The sequence below is a fragment of the Lissotriton vulgaris genome, chromosome 7 (genome assembly GCF_964263255.1).
Source record: "Lissotriton vulgaris chromosome 7, aLisVul1.2, whole genome shotgun sequence".
NCBI classification, from domain to species: Eukaryota; Metazoa; Chordata; class Amphibia; order Caudata; family Salamandridae; genus Lissotriton; species Lissotriton vulgaris.
The window spans coordinates 895,793,761-895,807,961 of NC_141695.1; the positions used below are offsets into that span (position 1 = coordinate 895,793,761).

The 14,201-nt window shown below is 45.7% G+C and overlaps 1 protein-coding gene across 3 annotated transcripts in view; it reads right to left on the reverse strand.

Moving 5' to 3' along the window:
* HMGXB3 (HMG-box containing 3) overlaps nt 1-14,201 on the reverse strand; it is a 558,172-nt gene that overhangs the window by 341,236 nt on the left and 202,735 nt on the right. For all 3 annotated transcript variants that reach the window (XM_086931317.1, XM_086931319.1, XM_086931318.1), the window contains exon 7: nt 4,878-5,239. In XM_086931317.1, coding sequence (XP_086787443.1) covers nt 4,878-5,239 — 362 coding nt within the window. The remainder of the gene's footprint in view (nt 1-4,877; nt 5,240-14,201) is intronic.

Genomic DNA, 14,201 nt, shown 5'->3' on the forward strand with positions numbered 1-14,201 from the left:
GGTCATTGCAATTGTAAGGACAGGAGCAGGCGGAAGGGTTTCACGTAAAGTCCACAGCTCATGCGTTCTTTGGGTTTTCTTTGTCCTTCTTTAGTCAGGTGAATCAGAGTTCCAGGTGTCAGGGGGACCACCTAAATATTGAAATAAGGGGAGAGAAGAGGTAGTAGCCAATGCGCTACATACCCTTGGGGTAACTCCACCCCCTATATGACCACTTCCTGTGGGCACAGCACAGTCCCAGAGTTCTAATTCCACCAAACTCACGATGGTGGAATCACACTTTCATGGTGCACATCAGGATGCCCACCTTAGGGGTGTGACTAGTCTGGTGGTGCAACACGCCAACAGCATAGCTAACTTCCCTCTTGTCCTCGTGATAAATGGACCTCAGTGCCGGGGGTGGCATTTGCCCAGTCTGGGGGAAGCCGAGTCGCATATCAAAGGAGGCAGAGGCTTTGAAGCCCCTGCCTTGATAGGCTAAATCACTGGCCATCCTGCTGGAGATGTAAACACCTTCCTCCGGAATAGGCATTGTTTCTGGCCTCAGAGAGCATAGGCTCTCACCTGCACAGAGGAGGGGGGGTGGGGGGTGGGAGGGCAGACACTTGTCTGTGGTGGCAGGCTGGAAGAGATCAGTCAAACGGCACACTAGATACGGGTAGGTTTTTCAGGACGCACCTCTAAGGTGCCCTCTGGGTACAGGTCATCATAAATTTTGTACTGGCAACAGTATATGTTTCTTAAGACGAGGTGTTTGATACCAAACCCTCGTCGGGTGGCGCTGTAATGCCCGACATGCACCCACAAGGGTACTCTTTGACGAGACTGACCCAGAGTACCACTTAACCTATTTTTAATTCACTTTTCTTCACTACACTTGTCCAGCCCACCCACACTCACATCACCAGATGGCTAATCAAAAGATCTTCAGCAAAGCGTCCCCTTGTGGATGCCAGTTGTGCATTGCGGGGCCAATCCGACGAGTAGCTAGCCCAATAATAAAGCATGACACCCATTTGGATGTGTGAGGGCCAATGCTCCTAATAGAGCATACTCCTTTTCCTGGAACCCCTGAATACATTTTCTTCATGAGGAACTCCACACTACGTTTACAATTTGATTTAAGGAAGGAGCTTGCGTGCTGGACCTTAATTGCTCCTGGTTCCTCTTCTTTACAGAGTTTGAGACAAAACACCATAGGTTTCTATCAAGTTATAATGTAGCTGGGGAATTCATAATAACCAGTGCCCAATACCTACACAAAAGATGGCTTCACTGCCCACTTGTACCATGTAGTAATTGAACAAGACAGCACAGGGCATATCTGCTATTGCAGATTTGCCCTCACATGAATATAACGCACCCTGCCTTAGGGCTACAAGGCTTGCTGCAGGGGTGACTTAAATATATTACATGTAGTGACTTTAGCATGACACACAGTGTGTGTGCCAGGTCATATTTTCACTCATGGTTTGCACCATAACACGCAGAATGCAATGGCAATCTGCATGCAATTTGTATGGGGGTTCCTTTGGGTGGCATAATACATGCAACAGCCCTTAGGAGCCCAGCTTTGGTGCCCATGCCCTAGGTACCATGGATACCACTTACTAGGGGCTTACAGGGGTGCCTAAGTGTGTGCCAATTGTGTTGCAATTAGACCGTTTTACATTGTTTTAGGGAATGAGCACTGACACGGGCCTGGTTAGCAGGGACCCAGTGCACATCAGTTGAAAAACATTAGTACCAGTGGTAAACACTGGGGGTGACCATGACAAAAAGGGGCTCTTTCTTACAGCCACAGGTGATGTGTGGTCGAGGGTGGGGACTATTTCGAGTCAATGTTTGGAAGTGGCCCCTTTGCCAGAACCTCTTAGGCCGCTGCCCTATTTGTTGTTTCCCATGGGGTAGTCCAGCTGTACCCTCGTGCCACCTGCTGGTGTTATGACTTCTGCTGCTTTTAGATTGAGGGGATAAGGTATGGTGAAAAGTGTCTCCACCAAAACATAGTCCTCCTCAAGGTAGACATTCATATCCACTTTGTGAAAAGTGGCCACCCACTGGCTTACCTCGTGGTATGCCATGGTATCGTCCAAGGGTGATAACCTAATAGGGGATCAACACTGTAGTCATCCCAGAGTGCTGATGACCATCTAGGTGCACCCGTTTAAATGGTGCATCAGAAGGGTTGGCAGGGTTGAAGCGTCTGCCACCCCTATAAGAGGAGAGAGTAGGTGTTTTGTGACTGCAGAGGCAATGGTAGTGGTGACCTGGGGGGTGGTGATAATTTTGGTGGAAGTTGTAGTGGTGGAAGAGAAGGAGGAACAGGGAGTAGAAGGCTAGTTCCAGTGTCTCTTAAGCTTGGAGGCTGGAGTGGGCTTTAAAACAAGGTGCTCCTCAAAAGTTAATTTCCTCTTACGAAACACGTCCTACAGTGTTCTCAATGAAGCTCCCTCTGACATTTTCCCTGTATGGGGTTGGATAAACAGTTGCTTCCATAGTGTATACTGCTCCTCCTTGAATCTCTATAGGATTGGTTGATGCGAGTTATCGGAGCCCAGTAGAATCCTAGGTGCGGACAGAGGTTTCAGCTCTGGAGTAGACTGTGGAATGGGGACCAAGGCTGGCCTTGGTGTCGGTGCAGAGGGTGTCTTCGACTTCCATGTTCCCAAAGCTTGTGGAGGATTGTGAGGCTCAGCAACCGAGCAGGGTTGCTGCAAGCAGCTGTACTAGCGTCCCCTTGCAGAGGTCGTTCATGGGCCTTAGGCTGTAGAGACAAGTGGAGAGTCTAGCACCTCTTCCTCCAGGTATGAGTTGGAGAACGCCACCTTCCATCTTCCCCCTTCTTGGTTGTCGAGCCGGGTCTCTTCACCAAAAGTGGGGAAGCTTGCCACTGTATCTTTTGGTGAGCCTACCTCCTTTCACATTGATATCAGAGGTTTTCTTGAAGCAGAAGGTGAGGCAGGCCTGGCAGGTGGTATCATCAACATCGGACAGAGGAACAAGTGGCACATCCCTTGATGATCGGACCAAGAATATTTGGTGTCAATCAATCAATCAAAGGTTTCTAAAGTGCAAGCTACACACCCGGAAGGGATCTGGGGGGGAGGGGGCAAGGGGAGTACTGCAGTGTCCGGAGGTTCATTGGGTTCCATCAAAGAGCCAGGTCTTGAGGTCCTTTAGGAACTTAGGAAGCGATGCAGTCTGTCAGAGGTAGAGAGGGAGGGAGTTCCATGCCTTGGCCGTGAGGAGGGAGAATGAGCACCCTCCTGCTTTTCTTGATCGAGGTACCGTTGCGAGGGAGAGCTGGGCTGAGCAGAGAGAGCGCTTTGGAGCGTAGAACAGGAGGCGATGGTCCAGGTTGGCGGGTCCGTTGTTATGGAGGGCCTTGTGTGCATAGGTGGGAAGCTTGAAGGTGATTCTCTTGTAGACGGGGAGCCAGTGTAGGGACCGTAGGAGTTGGCTGATGTGGCGTGGTAGGTTGAGGACTAGTCTGGCAGCGGCATTCTGGATGTTCTGAAGTTTGCGGGTGAGGTTCTTGTTGATCCCGGCGTATAGTGCGTTGCCGTATCCAGTCTGCAGCTCCTGATGAGGGCTTGTGTGAGTTTTCCAGTGTTCTGGGCAGATCCACTTGAAGGTCTTGCGGAGTAGGCAGAGGCTGTGGTAACAGGAGGAAGTGATGGCATTGACCTGGTGGTCCATTTTGAGTTCAGGGTCCAGGATGATTCGGAGGTTGCGTGCGTGGTCTGTCGGGGCGGGCTAGAAGGGCGGGGGGCCTCCAGGTGTTGTTCCAGTCGTCGGGGTGTTGGGCCCATGAGGAGTATCTCGGTCTTGTCCGTGTTGAGTTGAAGGCAGCTGTTCTTCTATCTGGCGACCGCTTCCATTGAGTCATGAAAGTTGCGTTTGGTGATGTTGGGTTCGTTGGACAGGGAAAAGAGGAGTTTGGTGTTGTCTGCGTACGATGACAATGATTCCTGTGCTCTGACGATGGATGCGAGCGGGCCATGTAGATGTTGAACAGGGTTGGGCTGATGGAGGATCCTTGTGGGACTCCGCAGGTGGTTGGAGTTGGTTCTGAGAGGAATGGAGGAGTCTGACTGGTATTGAGATCAGTATCGGAATTGCGTCTGTTGCACCTCTGCGAGTGCATTCTCTGAGGAGAAGTCAATGACGAGGGGCGCGAGGCCGATACAAGGCTCGATGCCCCTGCAGTTAGAAGTCAATGGATGAGTCTGTCTCCAAAAGCTGTCTGAGATTAGCATTAAGAAAAAAACGTTTTCTGATGAACGGATTTAAACTGCAGCATGTTCGCCCATGCCGTAGCGTCAGCAAAGCACCGAACCTCAGAGCCCCGGTAGTACACGCCCAAACCAAATGACGGATCAAAACAACCTAAACTGGAGCCAGTGCCCACTGTCTACTAAAGGAGGAGTCACAGGGTATCTTGTGAAATGAAAAATGTTCCTTCAGAGAAAAATAATTTGGAAACATCTGAACACTAGATGGCAGCATTATGCAGAGCATGCGTATCTACAACACCTGCTACAAACACACCGTTCCGTAGATCGAGATCCACAATATTCCGAGGGGGCACCCGAAGAGTAGGCATTTATAATAATATGATAATAAACAAGTCAAATGTCATGCTTAATGTGAATACCCAGGCTCAAGAAATCTGAACCACTTCCTGCATGTGGGTATGAATGACTGCTCTTTGTAGATGTAAAGAAGCTAGGGAAAATTGCAGTGGAGTGCCAAAATTTAAAAAAAGTAAAAGAAACATTTTAAATGTTGTTTATGTCAACCTAGATTGGTTGTATGGGAAATAACGTACATTCAGACTCGGAGGTTGACGTGACAGACCAATTCATACTCACTCCACGGCTGTTCCAACACTGTCCACATCTGCGTTCAGACTTCCAGTGCCATCTACAGGTAGCTGCGGGCATGCCTCAGGGCTGTTCTCTGTATGTGCGACAAGACCTCCAGTCGTAGTGACCATCTTTGCACCGTCATTCTGCAAGATGTGCGCTTCAGAAATAATCACCTCCTCCCACTCAGTCTCCTGTGTTTTTTCTCCAACAGGAACCACTCTCAGAAGCTGGCTGACAGCTGCCAAACTCTCCTCCGCAGACCCCGGGGTGCTTCTATCTTCTGTCATCGGTTGTGGGGGCACAATGGAACTTCTTTGGACTCCTGGTTTGTCAGTAAGACCAGCGTGAGTTCCTTTTGATTTCTCCTAGAATTAAAAGACCCACCACCAAAATGTGAAAGTGCAGAAAACAAGGTTAAATAAATAACTAATGTAGTTGGTAATGTGGAATAAATGCAAATGAACATTTGTTTATGACTTGATAAACTTTTCAACCGCAAAGTACCCAATGATGGGAGCCTAGAGTGGCTGAAATGGTATGTTGAAGATAAAGTCACTCTAGCAGCAAGAAAAGGTTTGTAAGCCAACATGCGTTAAGTGAAAACATCCTCGTTTGTGTTTCACTCTCAACAGAACTACAAGAAATCTAGCTGAGCACAGGCACGAGTAAGCAGGCAGTGCATGTCAAACCAAAATGTTCAGACATCTGAGGTTGACACACTGACTAACATAAGGAACACAACAAAAATGTACTCTTAATTTCTTACAAGCACCCACAGTGGAGAACATTCAACGGGATGTTATCAATTCCACTCTATTAGGACTTTACTACTGTACTTGAATGAACGCATGAATGAAAAAGTGAATTTGTTTCAAGAGTTGTTTTAAAAGGCACATACTTTCAATCATGATGGCTCTGGAGAACAATGTTCTAGATATGGATAGCAAACTAACCAACATTCACCACAAGGATAAACTTGAGCCTATGAGGAGCTAAACCATCAGAAGTATAGACAGCAGCGGTAAAAGTTGGGAAATGAGTATTGCATCCACTGTGGCAGAGACATTTCCACTAGATCACTTGGGAACGAGTGGCGTACATAGCCCTTCTGGTTTCATGGGCAACAATTTAGAGACTGAGCTGTGTGACTACTTTACCACCACTCAAAAAAAACACACCTATTTATTCATACCCACCAGGGGTCCTTCCCTCCCTCAAATGTCATTCTATTTCCGTTGTCTCGTGGTAGCTTTCTGTGAGGTACGTCACCAGTCACCTATTAATTTGACTTTGCAGAAGGACTGACATACACATACCCTCAAATTCAGATTTTTGGGTTAACTTTCTCAGTTTTGGAACGCAGTGCAGTCTAGACAATTACCATTCAGATGGGGCACACCAACCACTATTCAGATATAAAATACATGCCACACTTTCCATGCACTAATATACAGCCCCCATTTTTTAACCTATCCAGAGGCGCAATAGATCTGCTGGGAAAAGACCTCTAACATTAACCCTAAACATATAGTGATAATGTTATTTAATGCTCTCAAATGGATCTGCTCCTTCCTCACGGGAAGTACCCAAAGGATCAGGCTGCCACCCTTCACATAAACACCCATTTTTCGCTATCTGGCATTCTGATCTATAGACCTCCAGGGCCGGACAGTAGCTTTGTCAGAGCGCTCCTGGAAACAGTTTGCTCCTTGGTAGTAGGGACCGCCAATTTTAACATCTTTGGGGACCTTAATATTCATTTTGACTTGACTACTGACAAGAAGGTCAGCGGCCTGCTTGCCGATCTAGCCTCTTTCCAACTGTGCCAATTAGTACAAGGCCAGACGCATATAGGGGGACATCTTTTAGACCCCATCTTTACCAACTTAGAGGAAGCAACGGCAAAAGTGCCAACACCGATGACCTGGACCGACCATACTCTGGTTATCATGTCCTTGCCCATCCAGGGCACACCTACCCCGAGTCTAGCACAAAGAGTGCGCAAACGTCCTTGGAGGAAATTACGACTCGAAGAGTTTTACACCCTACTTAAAACCAATCCCCCGCGGACAGTGGAAATACCAACCAGGGCTACGAAAACTTCTACAATTGGGTGAACCAAGCTCTGGACACGCTGATTCCAGCGGATTGGATCAGAGCACGTTCCCAAGAGTCTAGCCCATGGTTCAATGAGGAGCTTTCTCCTCTTAAAAAAGATTGTAAAATTACCGAGCGTAAATGGAGGAAGGCTTATGCCCCAGAGCTAAAAACCCAATATGTTCATATCCAAAAAAACTACCATAGACAGATTTGCAGAACCCGTGCGGCATTTTATGCCTGTGAGATTAATAATAGCCAGAATCCTTCCAAGATCATTTTTAAAATTCTCAAGGAGCTGAGTGCGAAAAAAGCAGCGGTGAATACTACCTCCCACATACTTTGCGAGAATCTGGCCTCCTTCATAGACAAAGTTAGTAAAATGTATAATTCATTTCCAGCTATACCTACTCTCACCCCTTCCAATAATATTATCACTCATAAACTTGAGCTCATACCCGAGCTGGACCAAGAGGAATTTCTTAGACTTTGCCAAAAAATTTAATCAGGTTCTCCAGCAGATCCCTTAAAACCCACTCAGTTCAGAGAAGCAGATACCTTGGTCCTTAACCCACTAAAAGCTCTTATCAACTCTTCATTTGTAACAGCTATAATACCCACTAGATGGAAGCAGGCGTGGGTGTCCCCCATCATTAAAAAGTCTACCCTGGACCCCACCAAGCCGGAGAGTTTTAGACCTATCTCCCTGCTACCTTGGCCTGCGAAGGTGGCAGAGTCTCATGTTAATATCACTCTGACTAAGTATCTCTGCTCTAACAATATCTTGGACGCCTCCCAGCACGGATTTCGTGCCGGTCACAGCACGGAAACCGCACTCCTTAGTGTGACTGAACACCTCCGGGCCATCCTGGATCCCGGGCAGACGGCAGCACTGATCTTGTTAGACCTCAGTGCTGCCTTCGATACGGTTTCACATGAGGTCCTGCTTCACCGACTGGAGATGCAGGGGTTGTAGGACAAGCCCTGGCGTGGTTTAAAGCGTTTTTGACTGGTAGATCCTTCCGGGTCTCCACCCCTCCGTTTGAGCAGGGTGTGCCCCAGGGCTCCGCGCTCAGCCCTACACTTTTTAATCTGTACTTTCAGCCACTGGCTGAGGTTGCTAAACGATGGGACCTGTCTATAGTCTCATTCTCGGACGACACTCAGCTAGTGGTGATGCTGAGTGACGAAGCCGGGGTAAATGCGCACAACTTTAAACAAGGCCTTACTACAGTAACTACATGGATGACAGCTAATTACCTCAAGCTTAATGCCGATAAGACCGAGGTGCTGTTAGTAGGCAAAGAAGCCTCAGCTTGGGGCGCTGAATGGTGGCGTAACATTCTCGGCAATCCCCCGGAACCCAAAAGCGAAGTTTAAAACCTTAGAGTCTGGCTTGACTCCTCGCTGAGCTTCGTCGCACATAAGAAGAAAGTCGCCGCCACGTGCTTCGGAATTCTGCGGAATCTTAAACCAGTACTTAAATTCTTTGATCCCCCTACGTGCCAGCTCGTGGTGCAGTCTGCCATTCTGTCCCGGTTAGACTACGCAAGCTCTCTGTTTCTGGGGGCCAACCCGACTGTGAAGGGGCGTTTACAACGTGTTCAGAATGCTGCTGCATGGGCCCTGACTGGGCTTCCCCGGTTTAAATCAGTGACCAACACCCTTATAAAGCTCCACTGGCTTCCCGTGGAAAAGAGAAATCATTTTAAGACCCTATGTCTTGCTTTTAAGATTTTGAAAAATGCCTCACCACCCATGCTATGTCCCTTGATGACTATGTATACTCCCCGGAGAGCCCTCAGATCAGAAGGACAGTCTCTGGCTACGGTTCCGCGAGTAAAGCGTGCCAGGATGGGAGGACGCTCCTTCCGGTACATGGCCGCAAAACTCTGGAATGCACTACCATCACAGATACGTGGCTTACAGTACCTTCTGGCCTTTAGAAAGGCAATCAAGACTCACCTCTTCTGTTAGGGCTGGTTGTGTTATGCTCTTATGTCTATCGGCGGCGTTTGCACTTTTCTTCTCTTGATAAGCGCTGGGACGCCCCTTTGCTGGGGCAGCCACGAGCTATATAAACACGTATAACATAACATAACATTAACGACCAAGAAACTGATATGCAGAGTACCACAGGGATCATCCCTCAGTCCTACCATTTTCTTCATGTACATGACACTGCTCGCTAACATCATCCGATCACAAGACATCACAGTCATCGCCCAAATCGATGACACCCAACTCATACTCTCTCTGACGGACAAAACAACCACTGCCAGAACCAACTTCACCAACACCATGGCCATCGTAGAAGACTGTATGCAAATCAACTGCCTGCAGCTCAACTCCAACAAGACGGAAGTACTTGCCTTCAGCAACAAGACCTCCACATGGGAATCCATCTGATGGCTGTGGGAGTCACGACCAACACCCACAGACCACACAAGAAATCTAGGGATCATCCAGCTAAACATAACAGCTCAAGTCAACTCAGTGTGCACCTACTGCTTCCACACCAATACATGCTGCGAAAAATCTTCAGACGGTTGCCTTGGAACAGCAGATGGACCATCACGCAAGCATTGATCACCAGCAGGACTATGGCAACACTCTACGCTTGAATCTCCAAACAACTCCTACACAGACTCTAGACCATCCAGAACACAGCTGCAAGAAGCATACTAAACCTCTCACACCACACCCACATTTATTTTTTTAATTTGTAGGGCGCAACAGCTACTTCCTAAACATATAACTCAGGGCTTTAAATTGTATACGATTTTCCACCCTGAGCCAATGTAGTTCATATGGAGATAGCCGGAGATGGGAGTGAATCTGGGGAGACTGCATAGCAGTCTCGCAGCAGCGTTTGGCGCCAGCTGCAGTCTACGTACCACAGCCTTATTAGCGCCCAGAAAAAGGACGTTACCCTAATCCAGCCGTGAGGTGATAAGGGTGTGGATCACAGTTTTCTGGGTGGTCTGAGGTAACATCCAAACGATTTTAGTAAGCCATTTTAAGATAGTGAAGCAGGTGGCTGTGACCCTGACTGCTTGATGGTGCATGGATAAAGAATCATCAATATAAACGCCCAGATTACGGACGTGACTGGTAGGCCGCGGGAGAGTTCCCATCTCAACAGGCCAATGTTTCCACAGTGGAGGAAACCTGGACTCCGTTAGAGAAGAATTTAATGTATCCAAAATGACCTTCATGTGACAACAATCGAGTTGCTTAAGAATAGAAGCTGGCAATGGGTCATTAGAAGAGCCGGACTTGACTTTATCCAGAATAAGAGTGAGAGAGTGCAAGTTAAGAGGGGGCCAATAATCCAGACGAGAGGAGGTAGGTTACCCTCAGCTTTGGAGTGTTGTACTATTAGCAGTCGAGTTAGACAAAGGTAGTGTGAGATTAGTAGCTGTCAAACTAGATTGTGCAGACATGGATAAAAGAGAGTGAGCAATTTCAAAATGACACATCGCACTACACCTCAGAATGTTTCACTGACTCCCAAGCGTAGCCAAGTCAAAGTTCTCACGCATACATACTAAGCCCTACACAACGCAGGACCAGAATACCCGAACATTCGCATTAACTTCCACAACCCACTAGACATCTATGCTCTGCCTCACTCTCACTCGCACACATTCCCTGCATCCACAAAAACAAAACTAGAGTTCGCTCATTCTCCTACATCACAGCGAAGACATGAAACAACATCCCTCAACATAGCAAAGTCTCCTCCTCACCTCTTGAGTTCCGCAAGAAGCTGAAGACCTGGCTCTACATAAATGCACCTTGCAGGCCACAGACCTACCCTTCTGTACAAGCACCTGAGTACTGTCTTGGGTGATTAGTGCGCTATACAAATCAATATAAAATAACGTCAATGGGCTCACTCACTACATCAAACCCGAAAAAGGGCAGTCGTAAATGGGTTTTAAATATCCGGATTTAGCCTTCCTTTAGGAGACACACTTGGCCCTTCTTTAATCTGACAAATTGAGTAGGGATATGAATGGAAAGTGTTGTATGCTACTAACTCATACACCTCCCCACAGGACGAGGCAGGCACTACAGCATTTAGAAAGGAGAGTGGCCATTCTCTTCACATAACATTTCTGTTCTGCATCCTCAAAACATGGAAGGACTTGGGTAGAAGGTACGTGTTCAACAAAAGTAAGGTACAAGGGGAACCTTTAGTCATAGGCTTGGTTATTGCTCTAACTGACAACAAATCAAAATGTTTGAGTAGGCTATTAAGGGGTTTAACACAATTTGGCCAAACTAAATCCTTGATATGTGGGGAATGGAATATTACAAGAGACTCAGCCTTGAATAGATGAGATAGACCAGACTTCTGCAATATAGGAACAAGACCATCCTTAAAGATGTTATGTGGGGCCATTGATCATGGGCAGTATGGATGTTGCTGCACCCTAGGGACTGGCAATATCTGTTTGCATCTTGTGTACATGGGACATGAACTTGTATTGACTATTTCCTAGTCTCTGATTGAAACCTGGTAGATGTGGCTTCTTGTGAAATTATGGAGGATGGTATATCTGATCGTGCCACTGTGAATTTTCCCAGGTCTGGTAGCAACTCCGACAAAACTCTCGAGGATGAACTTCTGCAGATATAGACATCCTGAGGTAAGTATAAAGTACGTGCACTCCTAGTGAATTTTTTATCCACTGAGGCATCAGCAAGGATGCTGTGAGCAGCAGCTAAGGCTGCTCTAAAGGGTACCTTATACAGAAAAGACTGCTTGCCTGATGTTTGAAAAGGGCTCAACTGTTTTATTCTTTTGTTTTATTAAGTGGACTGCGATTTATTCATTTGATTGAGGTTGATGCATATGTTGTTCTACTACTCATCCCACAGAAGTGCATATCTTTCCAGTGTGTTCCACAAGCAGGGTTTAACCCTTAATTAGCTAAAAAAGAAATAGAAACATTTCATGTCTGCACTGGATGGCATGGAAGTTCTGTTTGGGGAGACAGAAGGCTCGGAGGGGGCTTATATCCATGAACTACACTCAGCTAGAAAGAGTGAATCGGCTTTACACAACCTGTTCAAAGCTCACCCATATTTCTATACTAAGGAACCCTTCCGGAGGAACGGCAAAGTTAGGATAGGAGATTCACTGTTTAATTTAGGTCTCACAGATGCTGTTTTTTGCAAGACATATCTTCAGTGAGCTCAAAGCCAGCCCATTCTTTACCATTGGTTGGCTTTGTCACTCTCTCAGTCTGGCATGCCTTTATGTCAACAACTTTGAACAGAGGCACATCTATAACGAGATGGCACCGTTTTATGAGAATGTCTCATGCTGGCATCGGTTCATAGATTATATCATTTTCATCTGGACCGGTGCCAGCAATGAGCTCATACTGTTTTTGGAGTGGTTAAACTTAGGCGATGACAATCTGAGGTTCACAGTTAATTTTAGCAACAACAGCGTGGACTTCTTAGATATAAAAGTAAAAAATGTGCAGGGTGTGCTGGAGGTGGAGCTGTTCTCAAAACCTTCAGATAAAAACACATTATTACGGTACAAGAGCAACCACCCTCAGTCACAAAAAGACAATATACCATTCAGCAAATTTTTAAGACTTCAGCGTAATTGTACTTCTCTCGCAGACTTCTATCATCACGCTGAAATTATGGAGAAAAAAACTACGCAATCGAGGTTATCCCCCAATTTTTTTTTTTTAAACTTGTTTAAACGAGCAGGGTTTTATGATCGGGATTACCTCTTGAATACCAATAAGGTCAAAAAGAAAATAGCTTCTGAAAGGATTGTTTTCGTGAGTCAATACTCTTGGATGAGTAACAAAATAAAAAAGCATCATCAACTGAAATTGGAAGATTTTAAAAAGTGGTTTGAAAATACCAACATCCAAGTCTCCGTTTTCCTTTAGGCAAAACAAAACTATAAGAAATGTTTTGGCAAAGACCTACAAAGAAGTAGACAGAGAAAATCAGACAACCTTGCAAAATCCAAAAGCTGTGGGAAACTATAGGTGTGGGACCTGTTCAATCTGCCCTAACTGTATAGAGGTCAAAAGCTTGAATTTTAAAGGAAAAGCCTTATGTGCTAAAACACTGAATAACTGCTGAAACAAAAGTGTGGTTTATCTGCTGGTCTGCCCGTGTGGCCTAGGCTACGTGGGGGAGACGGGCAGAGAGCTACACATTCGGTTAATCAAACACAGGTCTGCGCTAAAAACAAAAAAAGAAAATGCACCCCTAACAGACCACTACTCAAAACCAATCATCATTGGAATGAGTTCAGGTGGTATATTTTAGAGAAAGTCACTATAAATAGGACAGGAGGTAATATAGATGTAATCAGGAAAATGAGGGAACAGAGGTTCATGTGCTACCTAGATACTATAGATAGGGGATTGAACACCTGTGAAGAGTGGATGAAATTGCTTGCTAACCAGTGATTCATAAAGCTTAAGCCTTTTTCATATTGATAATTTATCCTTATAATAATTTGCGTTTAGAGTAAGGAGGATAGGTCACCACACATATGAGAGAAAAGGTACGTACAGTTTATCTATAGACATAGCTCCATACGAAACATCTATATAAAACGTAGCTCCATACGAAACATCTATATAAAACGTAGAAAATGTGCTATAGGAGGTAAGAATGCGAGAACACTATTATAGTGTGTGGCTAAGCCAGTAAGAGATAATAGAAATGCTCCCCATGGAGAATTGCTATTTTAAATTCTGCCTCAAAATCCAAGTAGTAGTAGTAGTAGTAATTATGAGAAAAATGAAGAACTGCTAAAATTGAAGGTGCGATTTTTTAGGGTACAAAATTTGCATTTTTTAATACAAACTGTATATTGCAATTGCGTTCCCCGGATCAAATTATAAAAGTATAAAATAAAAGAAGAGAGGGGTAAGGTGTCCTTATTTCGTCATTGACACTCATGCGAAAAAAACATGGACCAAAAACAAAATTGGACCATTGCCGATAGAAACGTTAGTGTCTTGAAATCTCTTCCGTGTAAAAAGTGACAGTACAGAGTAAGGTGTCTTATTGATATTATGCCCGGCGCTTTGTGTGGAAACCGGCTTGTCGATCAAATGGGACCACTCCTGGGTTATTAGATAAGAGAGGGTTATGAGAAGTATTTTTTAACATTTACAACAACCTTTATCCTGATGGATTGTCTATCTACATGGGATATTTTGTTGATTT